At 34.6% G+C, this 23,702-nt stretch overlaps 1 protein-coding gene across 2 annotated transcripts in view; it reads left to right on the forward strand.

Annotated features, from left to right (window-relative positions):
* LOC111479948 overlaps window positions 1–22,616 on the forward strand; it is a 24,463-nt gene extending 1,847 nt beyond the window's left edge. Inside the window, exons 3-15 of one of the 2 annotated variants that reach the window (XM_023124877.1) lie at window positions 1,113–1,150; window positions 5,461–5,551; window positions 7,380–7,485; window positions 7,560–7,630; window positions 9,643–9,706; window positions 11,419–11,481; window positions 13,629–13,700; window positions 13,794–13,895; window positions 15,002–15,076; window positions 16,774–16,881; window positions 20,892–21,008; window positions 21,920–21,976; window positions 22,328–22,616. In XM_023124877.1, coding sequence (XP_022980645.1) covers window positions 1,113–1,150; window positions 5,461–5,551; window positions 7,380–7,485; window positions 7,560–7,630; window positions 9,643–9,706; window positions 11,419–11,481; window positions 13,629–13,700; window positions 13,794–13,895; window positions 15,002–15,076; window positions 16,774–16,881; window positions 20,892–21,008; window positions 21,920–21,976; window positions 22,328–22,384 — 1,021 coding nt within the window. In that variant the 3' untranslated portion in view covers window positions 22,385–22,616. Of the gene's footprint in view, window positions 1–1,112; window positions 1,151–5,460; window positions 5,552–7,379; window positions 7,486–7,559; window positions 7,631–9,636; window positions 9,707–11,418; window positions 11,482–13,628; window positions 13,701–13,793; window positions 13,896–15,001; window positions 15,077–16,773; window positions 16,882–20,891; window positions 21,009–21,919; window positions 21,977–22,327 lie in introns of both variants that reach the window. The other variant, XM_023124876.1, reaches the window with a different exon arrangement.
* Window positions 22,617–23,702: the final 1,086 nt, after the last annotated feature.

The following is a 23,702-nucleotide window of genomic DNA, read 5'->3' on the forward strand; positions in this document are numbered from 1 at the left end:
ACATTCTTTTGACATCTTTAAGAATCAACAAATTTTTGCTACTGTTCTGGAACAACTTTTGCTCTGCCATTGATGTCTAATCCTACACTATTTTTTCTTCTACTTCTACACTTACTGAAATTATTTTCTTTCTTAAACCATCATCCTTAAAGTTGCTGACACACTACAAGAACTTTAAAAACTTGAAGAGCATAACCACAAAATCAGTAAAAGAGAGAATAGCAAACACTGAAATGTCAAACACTGAAAGACAAATATTGTCTTTGATTTTTTTTCCTTTCTTCCAACCAACTCCTCTAGTTTTATTTTTTTTCCTCTCCCTTCACACTTAAAACTTTCTTTCCAAATATTTACAATAAAGAACACTTATTTCTTATCTTTGATTCATTGAAAGCCATCCACCATTGACCTATTGAATGATAAGGAGTAGCACCAACTAAATGCGTGAAGACGGAAGATCACCAACTTGAAGACACAAGATCCCTAAAATTGAACTCCTCTATATGGGTAAACATCGACTACAAATGAAGTGAAAGCCCTTTACAAGAGGATATTCAATAACATATTGAATATCTAAATATATAAAAAAGAAGAAGCATCCTTCTCCTATTACAAAAAATTGTGTGCAATGAGAAGTAGTAAAAGGGGTTGTTTCTCTAAGTCGATGTCAGTTGAATCTGGAAGAACAGGTAATCCCATTGAGCTGCTCTTGTACGCCAAAAAAAAAAAAAAAAAAAAAAAAAAAAAAAAAAAAAAAAAAAAAAAAAAAAAAAANGAGAAAAAGAATGAAGAAAAAGAGAGAAAGAATAGCAAGTTAGTGACCTTGTCCCCCTTTAGAATTAAAAGTAACTGACTAATTGAAATAATACACTAGTAGAAGGGGTGACTGGATTAATAACTGTACAAGGCTGGACATGCTATCTATATGGTGTTTAATTTTACACTGTCATCAGCAACTGTTCTCTAATCTAATGAAAAATTGGGGATAAGAGCTGATCAGTTTTTATGTTTTTGCAATCTCCAAATTATCTTCTCAATTTATGTGAGTTTCACTTTTTGGTGACTTTGCTAATTTTGTGTTTTCCTTTGCTTTGCACTCACTGCTGATGTAGGAAACCAATTCCAAAACAATCCAGTACAGTACCCACACGTAAGTGTAACTAATTTTCCTGTAAGTTTCTTCATCATTTTCTTCTTTTTTCTTTTTTTGATCTTTTAATTGAAAGGCTTATGTAATTTTACATTTTTGCGGTACGTGCATTAGTTCTGAGTTGGCGGGCTTGGATAGCAAGGGAGCTTCCATGCTTTCCTTCGTGAGGTGAGTAAGTGACTGAGGGAGAGTTGGAGCTTTTATTGATACTGATGTCTAAATGCTGAAAGCTAGGTGTTATAGAAATTTAGATTCAAAAGACAACAACCCACCAAGACTAATGTATCTTTAACATTATCCTTGAACGACCATCAAACAGATGTGTGAATGTGTTAGACCCCCAATTGTGAATACTTCCTCTTGGAGGGACAATAAAGGGAAAACACCTAAGGAAGTTTGTTAGAATGCATGTGGGTGTTAGTGGAACGTGGAGTATAGGTAGCCCAGTGTAGGTGTATGTCTGGCTATTGCATTTGGGAAGGTTTATGTACGCTTTGTTTGTAGGGTTTTGGGTAGGAAGTATTTTGTGATAGAACAATGTTCGAAGGGAGAGATTACCAACCCTCTCGAAATGGACTGGGTGTTCTGGCTCTTTTACAATCATTTTTCCTACTTGTAATATCAATATATCTTGTAAGGAAGTTGAACCCTGGCAAGTGGTATTAGAGAACGTTCAATCTTGGGGAAGATTGGGAAAATGGCACAATAGAAGATCAATGAAAGGCTGGATTCAACAGAGAAGAGTTAGGTGGAATCCATGAGACTGCGATAGAGAAAACAATGGATGCCTTGGTAGTAGAGATGAAGGAGAATCGAAGGACCAGCGAGGAGACGAAGAAAGCTTTAGTTGAATCGCAACATTTGTTGAATAAGCTTGCCATGAAATAGCTATCTGTAGGGAAATCTCGATGTCATTTGTCACAGAGACATCTAGTGGAAAGAGAAAAGTTCATGAAGAAGAAATATAATTGTTCATTTGGCACAAAATAAAGGAAGATGAAACCTCCTTGAAGAAAAATATGGGTATACAACAAGATCAAATCAAGTTTAAGAAGGTGGTAATGCTTGTGTTCTCAGCTGAGAATCTGGACAAATGGATGTTCATGGCTTTGCGTTACTATCAGATTCACTAGTTATCGAATGAAGAAAAGCTCATTGTGTCTGTTATGATTTTTTTAGGGAAGAGTGCTTAATTAGTTCCGATTGATTATGAATGAGGGGATGAGTGACTGGAGTGACCTAAAGAGAAAAATGTTTAAGCGTTTTTGGCCACTGCAGGAAGGAGCATTATGCACACATTTTTTGGCCGTAAAACAAGAAGATAAGGTGGCGGATTACTGAAATCAATTCAAAGAACAGACAGCACCTTTACAACACTTGACAGATGAATTGTTGGAAAAATCCCTTCACTAACGAATTGGACTCAGTGGTAAGGACTGAAGTTCTTTTTTTCAAAGGCCTGCTGGGCTAGATGATATCATGGATACAACCCAGTTGGTCAAGGGTCGTATAAAAAATACAACAAAAAAAGCCGAGGACCCAGCTGCATACAAGGTTAGTAAATTCTCACCTACTTAATACCCAAGTGCCCAAAAGAATACGACCAAATCATTCCAATCGCGAGGAACCTCCATTCAAAAGATAAACAGACTATAAATTCCAATGGCTGGGGAGTGGAGGCAAATGACCAGAAAATTGGAGCTATGGTGTAATGTCTAGTTGCAACGATGTGGAAGGAATTCTGTGGGTTCCTGGGCTTGATAGGATACTAAGGACGATTTATGGTCAATTATGGAGAAATCACAGCCCCCTGCATTAGTTAGCGAATATGAATACCTGGGTTTGATCGGATACTAAGGACGATTTATGGTCAACTATGGAGAAATCATGGCCCCCTGCATTAGTTAGCGAGTACGAATACGTTTGTGTGGAATGAAGAAGCAAGCATTGCTCAAGCCCAAGAATGCTATGAAGACACTACCAATGCTAGCTTTGCCCAATTTCTCCATTTCGCTTATGATGGATACTGATGTGTCTAGCACAGGGATCGGGGCCGTTTTGTCATGGAACAGCTGACCAGCCTTTCTTGAGCCAAACTCTGTCTATGGTCCAAGGACGCTTATGAAAGAGATTTGATGGCTACTACTTTGGCTTTCTAGAAATGGTGACCGTACCTGTTGGAGAATCATTTCACCACCTGCACGTATTAGATGGCTCTAAAATACTTACTAAAACAGAGAGAGATTCAACCAAAGTCTTATAAGTGGGTTGCCAAGCTGTTAGGGTACCACTTTGACACTGAGTACAAGTCGGGACAAGAGATCCAAATGGCTGATGCTTTTACTTGTACTCTTCCAGCGATCCATAGCTACACTTTGGGTGCCGTCTTTGATTGATGTAAAAGAGGGTAATAAAGGAAGTTCATGAGGATCAGAAGTCACACTCGATTATTGAGGAAATACAGAGGGATGAGGATAGTGTACCCAAGTACACACGGAATCCGAACAAATTAATTCACAAAGGAAGATTGGTCTTGTCATGAGGATCAGAAGTCACATTCGATTATTCAGGAATTACAGAGGGGTGAGGAGAGTGTACCCAAGTACACACGGAATTCAAACAAATTAATGCACAAAAGAGATTGGTCTTGTCCTAGGATTCAAGGCTGATTCCCACCATTATCCACATATGCCATGATTTCGGAGAACATTCGGGGTTTTTCAGAACCTATGAAAGGTGGAGGGGAGAATTATATTGGGCAGAAATGAAAGCTGATGTTAAGAAATATGTCAATAGTTGTGTGGCTTGTCTACAAAACAAGTCTCAAGTTGTGTCCCTGGCAGGCTTTTTACAACAAAACAAGTCTTAGGCTTTGGAACCGGAAGATGTGAGAGCTCTACAGTGGAGTGAGGCTCACACGAATTGGGAATGCTTAATCAAGTGGAATCACATGCCTGAATACAAAGGCACATGGGAGTTATTTAAATTGATAAACAATTTCCAGACTTTCAACTTGAGGACAAGGTGTTTCTCATGACCAAGGGAGTTATGAGGCCCCTCGTTGTAAAAACTTACTCTAGTATTGGGGGCACTTATGAGGCCCCTTGAGGACAAGATGTTTAGTTGTTGGGGGCACTTAATTTCTCCTTTTTATTCAAGTTATACAAGGTGGTGACTTCTTGCTCCACGCTTTTCATTGATCCCATGTCGGAATGAGCCTTGTGGTTTTGCCCCCATTTATTCTAACTGTACCAGCTCTAGAGCATAACCCATTTGCTTGTTATTTTCTCTAGTAAGAGGACTTGACTGTCAATGTGTCTCCTTGAAGAACTTTTGGTTCAACGGTGCATTTAGTAGGGGCTTGAGGGTTTCAGTCAACCATTGGAGGGTGCTTCAGTGAATTGATATGGAGAAGGTTTTGTCCCTTAAAGCTTCAAAAAGGTGGACTCTGGAGCCTCAAGAAGTCAGGTCAACTTCGATGGTGGGGGTTTTTTCAGTCAATTGAGATGGAATGGTGTTGTTATGGGTGGTTCATGGTGGGTGTCTAGGTTTCGGTTGGAAAATTCATTGGTTTCCAGCATGGTTGGGTGGGCTGGGGGGAGGGAGTGTCATGAGAGACTTTTTCTGCAAGTTCAACCATAATTGTAGTAATGATTTCTGGTTTATTGTGTTTTCCTAGAACTTGGTCCAGGTCAGTAGCATAGGCATAGCTCACATGGCCACTAAGTTTTATTTTCTAAGATCCTCCTTTTCATATACCAGAGCATTGGATGACTTTCTATCCACAAGCTGTCGTTCAATCAATTGGCCATGCCATTGCACATGCTAGGAATTTTTCTGATTTTTTTCTCTTTTCTCATGTCTAGTTGTTCTAGTCTTTTTACAAAGCTTGGAAGGTGAAGGTGTCTAAAAAGGACATTGCTGACGGCTGATAGGAGGCTTTGATATTGTGCTGTTGAATACTTTGGCTGTTTCTCCTCTCTTAGGCTATTCCCTTCCCTCCCTTTTTGTTGATACTTAAAGCTACTGCACGTAGATCTGGATTTTTTTTTTTTTTTTTTTTTTTTTTTTTTTTTTTTTTTTTTTTTTTTTTTTTTTTTTTTTTTTTTTTTTTTTTTGCATGGCATACTTTTAGTGGGCTTCTACTTTTATTATAACATTCTTCATCATGATAGTTCTTTTCCTCTCTCCCTTTCTTTCCCCTTCTCTCTCACTCTCTCTACTAGTTCTTTTTCAGTTGGATTTTTTAATTCTTTTTTTATAACATCCTTCTTTGGTCCCCAATTTCTTTTTGTTTGGATTATGTGTAGAGGCTCCTGCTGTGACTTCCCGTTACGATGAAAATTCTTATAACAAATCTTTGGACCCTTCATTTGAAAAACGACTAGAAGCAGTTAAAAGGTATTATGGAGGACTGTTTTCTTCTCTTAGTTGTTTTATTCTTTATCCCTCTGTCGATGCTTGTTAGTAAAAGACATTTCATGCTCTCAAAATGTTTTTTTTTTCAGTGCTTTTAAATAATTATCAACGTCTACTAACGTCTTTTATGATCTCATTCTACTGAAGGGTGTCATTTTGTTTTTAACGCTGCCGTGAGTTCTTTTGGTTACATGATATTATTTTTCTTGTCAAAAGGGAAAGAAAAAGGAGCGTTCTTTTTGTCACATGGTTTATATTACTCTCTCTGTTTGATAGGGGATGTGCATTGTGTAAACCACTCAGCCGATATGCTCTTGTAAAGGAGGCTCTTCTCTTTTGAACTAGTTAGCTGGGTTTTCTTTTTTAATTTGATTAATAACCACACTTGAGAGGAAAAAAATAAAATGAAAGAATGCAAAGGCATAAAAGAAAAGCCCACAAAACGAAGTCTTAACTAAATAAAAGAGACTCTAATCAAGTGAAATGAGGTCGTGACGAATAATTCGTCACTAGCATCCAAAGAGAAACATAGAACCTAGTGAGATATCATACATCACAAGGAGCCCTTCTCTACTCCTCTAACGGTTCTATTGTTCCTTTCATCTCACAAACCCCACAACTTGCCAGACAAATCTCCTATTTTCTCGAAATTACAAATGGAGAAATAACTCCTCGATCATTTTGCTGGAATCTTTGTTATTGGCATTTGGAAGCCAAACACATCAAAAAAGTAACTCCACATAGGTTGTGCAAAGTCGCAGCTCCAAATGGTATGATCCTGGTTTTCCTCTGCCCTTGGATAAAGAATGTAACAAAATGAACTGATCAAAGAGGACAACTTCAAAAGTTGGTCAAAAGTGTTCACTCTTCCGTGGCTAGCTTGCCAGACGAATACTTTCACATTCTTTGGGGACGCTAAAACATACTCACTAGAAGGAGAAGGGTCAAATAAGTGGTGAATGAACGAAAGAACTAGAGGACAAACCTCGAGTAGGATCAAGGCTCTAAAGGAGAATATCAGGTATGAGGGCCTGATACCCTTGGCCGGCTCCAACTCAATTTCTCTGTTGATATCTTTCAACCCTCACTTCATGGGCGTCATTGGACCCATATCTTTCACCCCCACAATTTACAATTGGAGCGGCTTCCCTTTGTTAAACCGTAGGCTTCCATGAGGCTTGTCCTTTCTCAATAATATTGTTTCGGTTAGTCCCAGAAGATTCACTGTTTAATTTAAAGTTGGTCTCTTTAGGACCCATAGAAACAACATCCATGGGCCTTAGAAACCCTTAAGCTCTTTTAGGCCAACTATTTTTTACCCTGTAAGTTTTTGAAATTAGACCGGTGGACGTTAAAAAGTCTTCAGAACCTTTAGGCCCATCATATTTTGACCCCTCAGCCTTTGAAAAAAACCGTGAGATTTAAAAAAATGATCTTGTCTGGATTGTTATAAATGAAAACTCCTAGTATATATAGTAACTTCTTCAACCCATTAAAATGAGTCCAATTTTCTTTCTTCTGGGCAGCATATATTTCGATATGTTGATATTCCTATCCCAGTTCATGTAGGGGTTTACCATACTGAGTTGTAACTTCTGAGAATTATAGAAAGAATATGCAAGAAAGGAGGGAACAGTAAGTCCTCAAGGAGAAGGAAATAAATCCTGTATAATCTAGGAAAACATTTTTTTAAAAGTTCTGTTGCAGTTTTTAATTTCAGCTTGTAAAGTTTATCGAAGTAGGGGAACCGGAAGATCAGCACTTGAGAAAACTTTCTGAACACTTCAAATTTATAATGAAAACTATACAGATCAGCACTTGAGAAGAAAAAGGCAGACAATAAAAAAGAATTTGGAGCAATTGACTATGATGCACCAGTGGAACCGGAAGAGAAAACAATTGGACTTGGTACCAAGGTAAGAAATGTGTGTTTCAGATCGATTTTATTTTTTCTTTTTATATAATGCTAATTCAACTGTGTTGCAAGTAGATTGGAATAGGTGTAGCTGTTTTGGTCTTTGGCTTAGTTTTTGCTCTCGGAGACTTTCTGCCCTCTGGAAGGTATTGCATAGGTACTTTTATGCGTTAGTTTTCCAAAAACACTTATATTTTTTATTCTTGATTTACGACATGAATAATGGCATTGTGAATGTGCTCTTTCAAATGTCTATTATTTTGGGTGCCCACTTGCTTTTACAACTAGATTTATTTATTTATTTATTGAAATTCAAATTGAGTTCTCTATAAGCAAAATGAAAGAATATACAAGGACATACAAAAATGGTAGTCTCCAAAGGAGTTCAAAGACTCCAATCCAGAGAATAAGAGAATAAGATGAAACTGATAATTCCAAAAAAAAAAAAAAAAAAAAAAAAAAAAAAAAAAAAAAAAAAAAAAAAAAAAAAAAAAAAAAAAAAAAAAAAAAAAAAAAAAAAAAAAAAAAAAAAAAAAAAAAAAAAAGGGAAAGAAAGAGGAAAAGAATCGAGTAAGAAACACTCACAAGCATTAAATCCAACTTCCCAAACCTCCTTCAAAGATCTCTTGACCTTTTATTTTAACAAGAAACAATTTCTCATCGATATAATGAAAATGAATAATTGTTCAAGGGATACAAACTCCCCAAGGAAGTGAAAAAAAAAAGTACAAACAGAAAATACAACCACGTAGAGATTAATCATGAAAATAAATAGACATTTGAAGAACAAAAAATGTTTTCAATATATTCACCCAAAAGACTTAAAAGAGCTTGCAAAAGAAAGCTGAAGCTATATGAATAAGGCCTCCACCAAACACTGAAGATCCCTCGACCCTGTAAAAAATCATACTATTCTTCTTGAGCAAAATACTCCATAACTCGGGGGGAAGATTGCCAAAGGGCTATACCTTATCCAAAAGGAAGTGTTTTGAAGCACCTCCTTGATTATAGAGCAACAATATTTTCTATGATCCAAATATAGCATAAACAAGCTTAACATACGATTCCATAAGGATTAAGCAAACTAGCATCCTCACAAGATAAAGTTAATATCCAACGTTTGCTGCCGCCTCAAGAAAAATGCACCATAGTGGACCCAACAAGAAGGAAGAATATCTGTGAATGCCGTCCATTGTGTAAACAAAGCAAGAGAAATTACAAAAGTAACCAGACTTCAGTCCCAAAGACACTTATGAAAAATGATCTTAAAGTTGGTCGCAAGATCTCTCCTTCAAACTTCTCTTTTACGTCAAATAACCCACAACAAATCTGCCCGTGCATTAGTTCACTGTCTTTTTTTGAAAGAGTGCAATATTATTGTGAAAAAAATCTTCAGAGAGCAGTCAGATTACTCATCGAGAATGATGGGTTGAGGAGTGTTTGCTCTCTTTTCATCATTGGTTCATGAAAAGGTGGGAAGTCTTCATGGTTGGCATTGGAGCTTGGATATGTTGGTGGCCAAGGCATATTTTTTCTGTATTTTTCTTTCATTTGTTATTTATCTCTCTCCTCTGTGTTTGTATCCTTTGAGCAATTGTCTCTTATTATTTTTAATATAACTAATGCTAATTGGTTAGGCTTGTGTAACACCCTCTTTTTTCTTTTGTCTTGCAAAATTCATCTCAAGGAATTTCTTTAGAGATAGAGAGAATTGAACAACATCAAATTTACTTCCATTTTCTCAATATTTCTATTCCTGCTGCTTGAGGAAAAAAATATATCAATCACATCCCAGGCATATATATGGTTTCCTGACTTTTGGGAGATTTTAAAACAAGTTGTTTCAAGATGCAGAGTAAGCTCAATATGCACTGTTTGAAACAAAATGTCGTAAAGAACTTTGTCCATAAGTTTCCCATCTCTAAGGCTTTGATTGTGCATTATTTTATGTCTGAGTTTCTTGAAATTTGGAAATGTGATGGGATGTTTTGTATGTCTGTCTTGTGGAAGATGTTTCATTCAACAAAGCCTTTCGTATGAGTGACAGAAGCTTGCTGCAAAAAAATTTCTTGTTTTGGAAATCTTCCTCAATGCATGTCTGATTGCTGGATAAAAGTCTGGAATTTTTTTTTTTTTGGCCTAACATTTTCAGTATCAGTCCTGTTGAGGATTCTGTGGTGGTAGATAACAAACTATCGAAAGAAGAAGAAAGTAATCTTCAGGTAATATCCTCGAAATGTTTTCTGTCTCTTGTCACTTAAACCACATTCTTGTAAGTGGCTATAACAGATTGACACCCTTCAAGTTGGACGTATACCTTAATCATCCCCAACTTGCTATAAAGATAATTTATTCCAACTCCATTTAATGATTTCATAAGAAATTTTTTTTGGATTCAATGTCTAAAGTATACTTTTTCTTTTTATTCTCTTTGGGTTTCAATGACCTAGGCATTCATAGATGTTATGTGCTTTTGATATTGCATGCTTGGATTTCTGTCTGAGATGTTTAGGGTGCATTGATGGGTGATCCTAAATCTGGAACTTAAAATGAAAAACATAATTAGTTTATATTTTCACATGTTTTGAATGTGTTGGGTAATATATTTAAAATTTGGAAACATTAATGAGATCTAATGTTGTTTTCCAAGTTTTCACTTTTTGGGTCATAGAAATAAACCCACCAACCTTTATTTTTATTTTTATTTTAAATTTTGAATGTTGTATCAATTAAAACTTCAGGCTATTGATTATATTAATTAAACTTAACGTTCACCGGCGAATCAATTTAAACCCTATATTATAACTTTGTTTTAAAATGGTTAATCCGTAACTTTTACGTATATAAGATGTTTTAAAATACAATGAATAATGTTAATTAGAGAAAAAATGTGAGAATCGAATAGATGATAGAAGTTGTTTTCATTAAATTTAAGTGTTTTTTTTCACCTTCTCATCTTTTTCTATTTTTCTTTACTTAGAAAGAATTGTGTATCGATTCTTTTTTATACTTCGATGGAATATCTAGATAAGAGTAATTTTATTTAAGTGATTTTGGTCTAAATTGATTCAGTTACGAAGGTGCATGGTTTAAATTGATACAATTATTAAAGTTTTAATCGATAGAACTCCTAAAGTTTTGAGGTGTGAATTGATATTTGCCAAAAACAAATCTAAAGGTTGTTCTTACCTTTTAATTAATTAAGATTAAGATGTATAATGGAAAGGGTCAATTTATATCTCTGAACTTTGAGGATTTATCACGTAAAACCTCAAACTAATAATTATATCAATCAAATCCCTAAACCTTTGTGAGTGAATTAATTTGTATCCTCTACTAAGATTTTGTTTTAAAACTGTTAATGCATAAATTTCACATTTGTATAAGAGTTACTTAAATGTAAGGATTAACATAATATCATAAAGAAATGTTAAAATAAAATGAATCTTAACGGTTTTTTCTTCGTATGTGTAATTTTTCATTTTCATGTTTAGGGGGAAGAAATTTTATTACATTGATATGATTTTGGGGGAAGAACAAACTGATTTTGGTGGTGGTTAGGTGATTTCAAATGAAATTAAGTGAAAATAGTTATAAATCACTAAAGAGGTATAAATTGATACAACATTAGTTTGAGGTTTGAATTGATACAGCTCTCAGAGTTTAGGTTTATAAATAGCTTTTTCCCGAATTTTGAATATATTTCATGAGATTCATTTCTTAACTACCATAAGTACTCTTAAAATTTCAAGAGGTCGAGAAATTTGATTGTCTGTTTAAAATTTAGATGTATCAGCTTGAGTGATTTCAATTTGCCTAATTTTCCTTTAAATAGTAGCTTCCTTTGAACAAACTAATTATCTTTGCTAAAATGTTTCTTACTTTACTCAATTTAATGAGAGATCTTTAACACTTTTACTCTCTGACATGGCAGAATATGCTCAAAGAATACGAGGTTACACTTCGTAGCAACCCAAAAGATCCAACTGCTATGGAAGTGAGTGATCTTTCTGTTGCTCGGCCTTCTAATAGTTATGATTTTTGTACTACAGTTTTCTGCCACCTATCTCAAGTTTTTGGCATAGTGGTAAAGGACTTAAGATTGAACCATTTCTTAGGTCAAACTCTTTAGAACATTAAATATCTTACAAATTTCTTGAACTACCAATGTATACTCCACTTTCAAGTATCTCAGTACTGTTGATGATGATCATGAAGAAAAAAGAGATCTAATGGTAATATGGGTATGTATTGTAACCACGTACATATTCCTACAAGCTTTTGAAAATTAACATAAAGAATACAAATAATCTCTTCTATCCGCTTGTTACTATAAATTCTAACCTAAACCACTTAATTCAAAAGATTATTGAGAACATTTAAAGAAGGCCAAAAGTCAGTTTTTCCCTGCAAGTAAATAAACATCAGGCATGATTGCTTTCTGTTTATTTTTATAACGTGTACTATTCTTTATGTATTGAAGTGTGCTTTCTGTTGCTTCTAAACAAGTTTCCAAGTCTTCTAATGCCATGGTCCAAATGAGAAACTCATACCTGCCTAAAGGATTTAACCTTCAAGATAGCTTTAAGTCAAACTTTTATCAGTTATACTGATAGTCCCTTAAAGGATCTTGAACAGGGGATTGTAAGTTACCTGTCTCATCCATCTGTCACTTTCTTGCAACTAAGAGTTTGGTTTAATTGAACTTAAAGAATGTTGGAGAGACTCGCCCAGTCCACAGTTTCTAAATTGAAGAGGTCGGTTTGAAACAGAAAATTCCAATATTGGAATTCCTTGGACCAAAACCAACAATAATAAATGGAAAATTATATTAGTTGACCACCTGATGAAGTCTTGGAAAAGAGTCCATTGAAGGCAACTATACCATCCTGAAATAAAATAAGGGTGCTTTGACCCTTGAAGAGAAAACCACTTCACCGTTTGGTAGCATGTAAAAGGTAAATGCCATGGGCTTCTTGCATTAATCTTTCTCCTGTATGGGGCTGAGTACCCCCTTGGACACGCTGCAGTTGCATAGAGACTATGGTTTTGTACCAAAGAGCAACAAATCATCAAGTGATGCGATCATTCCATTTAGCCATAAAATGTAATTCCTTTACTTTATGCATACCAGCACCTTAATCTGAGAACCTCGTCCCAACAAATATCAAGTGGTTCTTCAAGGTTTCTGATAACAGCCACCAACAAAGAATTTAAACAAAAATCTCACATATAAAACACATTTGCCTGTTGTTCTACTGATAACTTAAAAATATTTGGAATTAAGAAGCATAAAAAATATTGTGGAAGTTGAAGCTTTTTAGGAGTTTTTTTTTTTTTTTTTTTTTTTTTTTTTTTTTTTTTTTTTTTTTTNNGGTAAATAAATCTAACCCTAAACATTGAGATTAAACAATGTAGTAAAAAAATAAAACATCTAACTTTACTACAGTTATTTACACCGTTGCCAACTTGTTCCAAAGTTTATTTGAGTCTGATAAATATTGATGACCTTTTCATCAATAGACCTTCATTCATTCTTGTTAAACTCCCACCCAACTTTCCTTTCTCCACGGGCAACATGACTTTGTTCCATCCCACTAAATGAGATTTTTTCTACCTATCTCTACCTTCGCAAAGAAATTCCTCATACTTTGGACGAAGCCATAGCTTATCTAGAACCTTCAAAAGAAAGTTGCAAAAAAAACCACATGCAGTTTCAAAAAAGTTTTTTTTTGCTTGTAGTTGGAATTAGATTGTACTTTTAGAGGAAAGTCAGAAATTTTGTCTACTTGGACTTGAGTAAAGATATTTAATATGGCATAGGAGCGTGTGCCTTTAGATCTAACTTTATCTTTCATTCTATATGGATTCTTTCTTGTTTCTTTTAGTCTTGCTTGGTTTTGAGAATGGCCAGTCCTCTAGACTTCCTATGTCATGCTAAATTCTAATTGATAATAAAAGCTTTATTTCTGATTAAAGTTACTTGAAGTGGATTGCCAGTTATTAATTTTTTCTGCAAAGTTGGACGGATCACTTGAGTAAAATAATGTACTTTGTATTGAATGTGTGAGGGATGGAGATATTGTGGATATTTTAAGCTTTGGGTTTGTATGAAATTCTGAACAAATATTAGGTGCATTGTAGGGGGCGGCAGTTACCTCAGCTGAATTGGGTAAATATGCTGAAGCAGCCTCTTTGCTTGAAGATTTGATAAAGGTTACTATTATTTTGGATTTGGAATATGTGTTTCTTTTTTTCTATTGATGTTGCTTGTAGGAGAGATGATTTTTTCGTTCATTCTTTATGTAGGTGAAGTCAGATGATTCTGACATTTTCCGCTTGCTTGGGGAAGTAAAATATAAACTTAAAGATTATGATGGGAGTATTGCGGCATACAAGAGTGCCACAAGGGTTAGTCTTCTCTGACGATTAGGAAAAGGATCTGATCATGCTTCGTTGTATTTTTGTGTTTTTTTTTTTTTTTTTTTTCTAAGTGGCATTAATAATTAAATAAGAAAAAGAAGAAGTCAGCTTTTTGTTTCAAGGTCTAATGGTTTTCTTACAGTGTATTTAAGCCTATTTCCAAAAACTCAAATGCTGAAGTGTATCTTTTGAAAATTGAGTTACTAAAATGACCTATTAGTGAAAACTTTTGGCCAAAAGTTGATTTTTTCCTTATTCGTGTTCTTTATTTGCATATAGCATTAGTATTGATCTAAAATAGTACATATTTGAGAACAATATTAGACAATAGCAATACCTATGAAGAAATTGGTTAACAAATTTTATAGAAATGTTTGTATCAATAAAAGCTCAGAGAATAACATTAGCATATTACATCATAACAGTCCGTCTTAATTTTTATTTTATCCTTTAGAGGCTATAAAAAGTAAATAACTTTCTAGCCAATATCAATATTTTATTTTCGATAAGAAACTGAAAACTCTTTGTCAAGATTATGAGAAGTACATGAGGAGGATGTGCGAAACCTAGGCCTTATAAGACTCTCTAAGTTGTCAACTTAGAGAGAATGGTTACAAAAAGAAGTTAGACTTTAGTGTCTACAAAGCAATGAGAAAAAGTAGTTGCAAAAGGATTTGGACATGAGTCCCTACAAAGGCATTTCATTAGAGAAGGTACACTATATTATTCATCCGGTGGTTGTTCCTCCAAGGAACCGCAATGTAGATATAAAAATTACAAATATTATGAAAATTTACTACCTTGATAGGAATTAATAAATAACCTTTAAATATGGGTGATAGCAGCTATTCGATATCTATTTAATCCATTGAAATCTTTTATTAAAAAATCTTTATAAATGTATGAGTTTTTGCTTGTGATTGCTTGGTACGTTCTCCGTTGTTCATGTACATGTGAAATTGGAAAATGCATACAATTCTTTTAATGAATTGTCAATGACCCAAGGTGCTGATATTGAGAGGTGTAAAGTCATGTTTGGAACTATCCATGTCTTTATCATCTGATAAATTGCCTTTTCCTTGATTGTGGAACAGATATCTGAAGATGTCAACTTTGAGGTTCTGCGTGGTCTTACAAATGCGTTACTTGCTGCTGGGAAACCAGATGAGGTTAGTTACAGTATTAGAAATTACCGGTTGACAATGTGTAAAGTAAATAAAAAATAAAAAGGGTTAATGACTCAAATTCTTAGCGTACCTTTCTTTTTGTGTATTAAAACTCAAACATATTAATTCTCACTAAACTACTAACATACATCCTTGTTAAAAGTAAAACATTTAAGTCCTAAGGTCTCTGGCAGCTTTATTATTCTCCTTTCTTCTTGCTATAGCATGTGTGCCTTGATTGAAGGAGGATAGTTTTAGAGATTGGGGAATGAAAGAAGGGGATTAAAAAATTATGGAAGAAGAGGAGAAAAAATAGAAAATTAGACCATAAATTGAAGTAGAGAGATATGAAATGGAAGAGGGAGACGATGGCATATAAATAAATGGTTTTCGTCCATACACTAACGCGATAATGATATTTTTCAACTTTTTTTGAAAGGTTAAGTGTATTAATGCAACTTTTGAAAATTTAGGGTCTTATTGAATCGAGGTATAAAGCTTAGGGGTATAGAATATAGTTAAATAGTTTCCCTTCATATACTATCGGTTTTTGACATTTTTTTAAGTTCGAGGGTATTAATGAAATTTTTTAAAGTTCTGGTGTATTATTGAAATGAAATACAAAGTTCAAGGGTATTTTCAATAATTTAGCCTTTCAAATATGACGAATAATAAAAAATACTCTAACACACTGATAGGGACCTTTTAAACCTATTCTTAAAAACTCCGGGACTAATAAGATACATTTTAAAACTTCATCAATCAAACACACACATGAAAACTTGGGAACTAAAAAGTCCATTTTCCCTTAATTTTTTCTTTTATCTAATAAGTATATATGATTTTTTTTTTATATTTAAAGTAAATAACTTAAGGACTCTTTATCCCTTATGAGCTACATCTTTCATAAATTTGAATTTGTTGAAATATTAACAAATATACAGTACCTTATTTATAGATAACATCGATTATTTTCAAATTTTTGTTTCAATTTCTTTTTAAAATTTTGCAAATATAGATGAAAAGGCATTTCTTAAAAAAAATGAGGGAAATTTTAAAACTTGTAACTAAATTATTTTAAATGAATTGAAGTTCGAAGTCGCCTCTACTAGGGGCAGGAAATGGTTGTTGTATACTTACCTCCTTTCTTGAGATCATTCTAAGTCGTAAACCAACTGAATCAATGCCTACCTCTTCATCTCCCACTCTCTTTATTAATAACGAAAATCTCATAACAACCTCCTTAACTAATTACTAATAAACCCTTATAGTACTGTAATAAAATTCCTATTAGAGTGGTCTGGTACTGGTTAGTTTTCCTTTTGTTTCAATTATTCATAAAGTAGAAATGTATTTCTTGATGCAACATAACGTAAATGAAAGAATATTACCCCTAATTTTTTCTTCATCTACTTGTCGTGCTACTTTTAGTAGTAGTCTCTCATCTGTTTACTTTATGGAATAATTATTGCGCTCCTTTTGTTGCTGTTTTACGTAATTTTCTCGAAAGGAGTAACCAAAATTAGAGATTTACCTATTGATGCTCAAGTATGGTTTATATTCGTTTTGTTTGGCATAAATCAAATGCTGGGTGGTTGTAATAGTTTGATTACGTTGGCTCTTGGCAGTAATTGACCTAAGTTGGCATTCATGCTTGTGTTTAATTCCGTTGATTTTACAAATGCATCCTTTCACTGCAGGCTGTTCAATTCCTTTTGGACTCCCGTGAACGTCTTAAAAGTGTACCATTAGGAAGTATGGCTGAGGGCGAGAAGATGAAAACAAAATTACCGATTGATCCTGTTCAAGTGAGTTTAGTCAACAGTAAACTCCCCACCCCCCCAACATAGCACATCAATAGAAGGATTGAAATATTAACCTAACAAGTCAAAGCCAAATTTAGGACTATTTTAAATGCCAGTGAATGAACTATAAGATAATGCAGACCCCAAATTACACCATGTTAAGAAGTCTAAACTGTGTGTGCTACTAATTTAGGAAGATATTTTAATTCCTTATTCGGTTTATTTTACTTGGTTTTAAATCTATTTTTGTCTCTAATTTCTCTCATGCTTACTTGGGTTGATTCTTCTACTTTCAAATATTTTGTTTTGGTGCTTGAACTTTCTATAAAAATTGATTGTACTTCAAAATTTTGAATTTATCTGACTGTTGGGGATCAATGATGTTATAACTCCTTTCAAACTAAGTAAAGGCTCTAAGTTGCGAGGTAGGAGCAGAACTTTAGAGCTGGGGACTACAAAAGATGAAACTCTAAGATGAAGAAAGAGAGTGCCGGTTGAAAATTATTTTCATATGTGATAGAAAGGTGTTTGTGGAGGAAAATAGGGAGAAACGTGGGATAGCTTACAGTTGGAGCTGGGAACCGTGGCGTGGCTTAGAGATTTCCTTAGAAGTGCCTGTAGCTTAGATAGGGCAGTGAGATTCTAGACAAGGAGAAGTTTGTAGATGACTGTTTTTTTTTTCAGGTTCTTTTGAATGCTATGGGTAAGGTTGGATTGGTGTCCCTTGAAAACCTTAAAGGAAAACGAAGGGTTGTTTCATACAAGAAAGCATTAATCAAAGGGGCTGTTATTCTTAAATCACCACTAAACCTAAAAGTCTAAGATGATGAGTTACGGTTAATTTAATCTTGTATCAATCCTTTAACAATCCTCATTTGTGTTCTTGAAAATTTGTTGAAGACCCAACAAGCGATTATCAATATTAATTGGAGAGAAATTGACACTAGAGGTTTGTACACATGACCTCCTATTTTGTTATCATGTTTAAACCACCATTGAACCCAAAAGCTTAAGTGGATGAGTTACAATAAATTTAATCTTTTATCAATACTTTAACAGGTATGAGTTGTTATCAGCCTTAACTGTGTGCCTCCCTTGTTAGGGTCGCACAACAACGCACACACTCGATCTAAATGAACACAACGAATAGGATAGAGAAAAGTGCACGAAGAACCCTGGCTAAAAGGATTAGGATTTTTTTATTGATGACTTCATGTATGTACAGTAAGAGAGAATTACAGAGAATACATTTTCAAACCTCTACCGGACCGGATATATATATAGTTCAATTTACTATATATAGCTTTACCAGATTTAACCATCTACTATATATAGTAAATTTTACTAGATTTAACCATCTACTATATATAGCTATTTACTATATATAGCTTTACCAGATTTAACCATCTACTATATATAGCTATTTATCATAACTTTACCAAATATAACCGTTGACCAAGTTATAAATAAGCAGGCTCCATAACCTAACCATTCTACAGACTGATCTAGTCAACCAAGAATTTCATTCTCAAACGACCATGAGCATCTTCATGGCACCATATTAATTGAGGCTTTACACAACCTCAATATTTCAACATCAACACATTTTGTCAACATGTTTGCTGGATTCTTTGCACCCTCTATCTTCTCCAAACACATCACCATCTTTCACTAACCTGCAAGTGAAATGGTATCATCTTCTGTGTTTTCTCTTTAAATGATAGACCGGGTTCCTTCGCCAACTGTATAACACTCTGACTATCTCTATAAAGAATATCTTCGTGCTACTTCTTGCTCATTCTTCCAAATAGTCAGTCATCCATATCATCTTCTTTCCAGCTTCAGCTATTGTCACGTACTCAATCTCAGTACAACGCATTTTTGAAGCCTAGACGTCCCATCATCTAACGCATTTTTGAAGCCTAGACGTCCCATCATCCATGGCTTGCTCCCACTTGGTTGTATACTCCAACTGTAGGGCCTCCTCAAAGGGTTGTGGTTCCCTTTCATCAGCAACAGATAGTGTAATGAAGGTACATACATATTTGGTACTCTGATAGTATAGGATGATCTTCTCAACACCGGTTCAGGTGTCACTTGCTCTACTGTTGGTTCCTCTGCAACAACCTCAGGAGTTTGTTGAGTATCTGCTACAAGATCACTAGGTGATTTTTTCCGTAACTCAACCTCAACTCCCACTTGCTTTGTTGTATTGGAACCTTGCTCCACATCTGGTTCCTCAGCAGTAGTCTCAGGAGTTTCTTGAGTATCTGCTACAACATCACTAGGTGAGTTTCCCTGCAACTCAAGCTCAACTCCCACTTGCTTCGTGGTCTTGGAACCTTGCTCCACATCTAGTTCCTCTGCAGTAGTCTCAGGAGTTTCATGAGTATCTGCTACAACATCACTAAGTGAGTTTTCCTGCAACTCAAGCTCAACTCCCACTTGCTTCGTCGAACCTTGCTCCACATATGGTTCCATTGCCAACCGCACTTTCTTCAATTCTCTGGCGGTCCTTGTGAAGCTAACTCGTTTCTGCTTGCTCATAACGTAGTTCTCACGACCCACATCAACAGATTTCAGACCTTCTAAAACTCCTTTCGCAGCTAGCCTCTTCATTCCTTTCGCGCTCATATGTTCGAGTCTATTGTGCCGTAGACTTGAATTTGAAGCATTCTCAGCAACAGCAGCTATGTTCATACACTCTGCAGTGGTGTATAAGGTTCCAGATTTTGAGCCACGTGCTACCACCGTAGCACCCTTCATAATCTTCCACGAACTTTTCCCTAACTTTGTTGCATAACCTGTGTTGTCCAACTGACCAATAGAGATCAGGTTCCTTTTGAGACCAAGAATATATCTGACATCCTTTAATGTCCACTGATTTCCTGCCGGAGTTTTTATGCAGACATCTCCTTTTCCTTTAATCTCCAAATCTTTTTTGTCGACAAGATACACCTTCTCGAAATTTTCAAACTTGAAATTTCTGAACAACTCTTTATTTGGAGACGAATGAAAAGATGCACCTGAATCCAAAATCCAGGATTCAATCGAACTGTCCATGCTGAGGATTAAAGCATCCCCAATGTCTTCTGTTGAATTTATAGAATCATCATCATCTCCAGATTTGTGATTCTGTTTCCTCTTTGGTCTTATACAATCTGTCCGAAAGTGAACTTTTTCTCTACAATTCCAACACGTTACGTTTGGTCTATTTGGAGATTTTTTTCGGTTCTTTGATTTTGATCGCCCTTTGTTTGGGAGGAGGTTGTGACTCAGTGGAGCTTAGGGGTTTGGGTACATAGAATCTTAGGCGCAAAATGAGGCTTTGTTGGCTAAATGGTTGTGGCACATTCCTCGTGACTTGGACAGTTTGTGGCATAAGGTTATTGTGAATAAATATATTCTTCATGTATTCTTTCATTTATTTGCAATGAAAGCTTGGCGTTAAAAAAAAAAAAAAAGGTGCAAATTATGTAATGGGTACCCAGAAATTGAAAAAGGAGGTGATAGAATGCTGTTTAACATATTGTGTCTGAAGGGTTTGGCTTGAATTAACTCTAGTTGGAGAAGCTTTTTCCAGAATATTTTGTTTGGCCCTAGTGGATTCTAAATGGGGGGAATTTAGTAAATTATTTCTTGTTTTCCCTTGTTTTTATTTAAACTTCATAAATTTTCAATGTATCATTGAAAAATTCATATTTGTTTTAAATAATTATTGAAAAGTCCTTTTCAAATGTGAATAACATTTTAATTCGTACAACATTTATTATTCTTTTGAATGATTACTTATTCTTTTCATTCATTTTGTCTTTCGAAGATCTACATATAAGAAGCAAAAACATGGGTACAATACGGACACAAATATGGGGACACATTTTTTTCTAAAAAGTAGGACACACACATGTTAGGGATATTTTCCATGTTCCCATATTTTCTTCTTGATCCATCAAGCCCTTGCCTTCACCCAACTTATTCGAATATATTTCGTTTGGCATAAAATCCTTTTGCAGGTTGAGTTACTGCTTGGAAAAGCGTACTCAGATTGGGGACATGTTAGTGACGCTGTATCTGTTTATGATCAACTCATCACCAGTCACCCTAATGATTTCCGTGGTTACTTAGCTAAGGTTTCTTTCTCTCTCTCTCTCCCTCACCCACACACCAGATGAACAATTTTTTCATTTCTACAAATTTCATGTCAAAAGTTTTTTTTTTTGTGTGTGTGTATATACTATGTTCCTGTAAAAGAGAAAGTAACGATTTTATCATGTTACTCCTTTATTGCTTGTTAAAATTATTATTCTGGGCTTTTTTATACTTTTTTCCAATGCTTCTGTCTTCTTAGCAACAATATACTGCTACTTAATCTGTTTCGGTTACATGGAAATTTTAAGAATGAAGATCTGGGTTAGGAAATGGGTCATGTTTGCATGTTGAAAATTGGATTTAGAATCAATTTTGGCTTTAGCATATAAAACATTGATGCTGTATGGAAATGAAGTATCGTTAGAATATAATTATTACTTGTTTCTAATGGTTTTGTAGCTTTTTCTTTCCTAGATATTTACTTACATTGGTATGTTTTGGACATGCTATAATTTCTCTCTCTTGTGGAATTTGTATTTCTAGAGCATTAGTTGTTAGGAATAATAGTCCTCCACAATGGTATGATATTGTCCACTTTGAGCATAGGCTCTCATGACATTGCTTTGGGCTTCCCCAAAAGGCCTTATACCAATAGAGATGTATTCCTTACTTATAAACCCATGATCATTCCCTAAATTAACCAATGTGGGACTCTCTCCCAACAATCCTCAACATTGGTCTATTTTCATTTTCTTAATAAAAAGTCCCATTTCTTGTTAAAAAAAACATGTTTTCAATGAGGGATGTCTCGTTTCTTTGGCATTTAACATCCATGTTTGTATTTCAACCCTTTTTTTCTTTAAATTTCGTCTTCAAGTTCACTTGCTTCATAATGATATCATTAATTTACAACAAAGAGGTATATCAGCATTCTTTAATGATGCTTCAACAGGGAATTATTCTGAAGGAAAATGGCAGCGCTGGGGATGCTGAGAGGATGTTCATCCAAGTGAGTATAATAGTATCTATGGTAATAGTATCCGTTTCCAAATTATTTGCATAGCCAAAGTGATATTATCTGCACAATACTAATTTTTCATAGGTCTATTTACACCGTGCATGAAAGACTTAACGAATATCTAAACATCTTATCGAAAAAAACAAGTATATAAACATAACTGTTCTTATTTTAGGCTTATTAGGTTCTTGATGTTAGTTAACAAGTGGTATATGAACCAATGAATTCTAGACCCTGAACTAAGTGTATGTTGATTCAGTAGGATGACATTCTATGTTCTTATTTCAGTTGCTATTAATTTTACATTACATTACAATTTGCAATAAAAATGGGTATGTGCAGGCCCGATTCTTTGCTCCGGAGAATGCTAAGATGCTTGTAAACCGGTATTCTAGATGACCTTAGCATCCCATATACACAATTATCACCACAAGGTTTTTGGTTCAACAAAATATATGTTCTATTATTTGCGAAATTCTGAATCACAGAATTGAAAAACATAAAGGGTGCGTTTTGGTGATGTAAACAATTTATTGAATAGCAAGTTGTATTTCATGTCAATCTTAACAAACTTAGAAATACAAAGGCCAATCCTTTTGTTTCAGTCATAAGCCAATTATGAATATTGAGATCATTAATGCTCGCAATAATTTTATGCCAATAGGAATCAGGCTCACACACAAATCTCCATCCCATTTAAGAATGAAAAAGACATCCTACGGCAATTCATGAAACCTATACTTTTCTATACATGAAATAGTAGTCATACTTTCACTACGAAGTGTTAATAAGTTTGAATGAAGTTACATGTGACAACTATACTCTTCATAGAAGAAATGATAAAAAGAAAATGGAGAAACGTTACAGCAGCATCAAAAAAGTTCGGGGGATAATAGTTTTAATGCAAAACATAACCGAGTTTGTTAAGTTTTAATGTTTTTCTGTAGAAGTTAAATACAGGATCCATACGTCACTGTATATGGACTTGACAACATGTAAAATTTGTCAAGCATGTGAAAGAATGTGTAAAGACGTGTTTCATTCTCTATATTTATACTGTTATTTTATTTAGTTTAGTGAGCTAAATTTCTTCGAAAAAAATTCGAACATGTGACCATAAATAGGAAGAAAGTCTCATCTTGTAAACAGATTTAGTTTACTTTCATAGAAGTGCAAGTTCATTGTCAACTTAAATTGATCAATTAGGTGAACACAATATATGGAAAACCGAAAAGCCTATGTTTTCATAAATACAATCTAGTAAAAATACCTAGAAATAAGACGTTTTTTTTACCTACACCGCGGAATACAACCTTTAAAGTCATGAAAGTATGTTTTTGTTCTTCACCTAAGTTTAGTTAACCATGGGCAAACGTAGTTAATTACTCGAACTCCTAAAAGTACATTAAAATAAATGGTTAAATAGGTGTTAGAACTTTACTTACAATTACAAATGTTTGAACTAGTGTGAGCTATCATTCTCTTAGGGTTTAGGGTCTCGGGTTTCGAGTATCTCCATACCCTTTTCTAAATTGGTGACAGATTTTAGAAATCAGCAAGTCATTCTTGGGAAGTTCGTTCAGAGAGACAGATTTAACCAACACATGGCTGGATGAGAGTCGCTCATGGAAGTCATCAATCGATCATTTGGGATACGCCTCCGCACTTAAATTTGTTTTATTTCTGTTCCCCAAAAATATACTAAACTGCTAATTGA

The sequence above is a fragment of the Cucurbita maxima genome, unplaced genomic scaffold (genome assembly GCF_002738345.1).
Source record: "Cucurbita maxima cultivar Rimu unplaced genomic scaffold, Cmax_1.0 Cma_Scf00005, whole genome shotgun sequence".
Classification (NCBI taxonomy): Eukaryota; Viridiplantae; Streptophyta; class Magnoliopsida; order Cucurbitales; family Cucurbitaceae; genus Cucurbita; species Cucurbita maxima.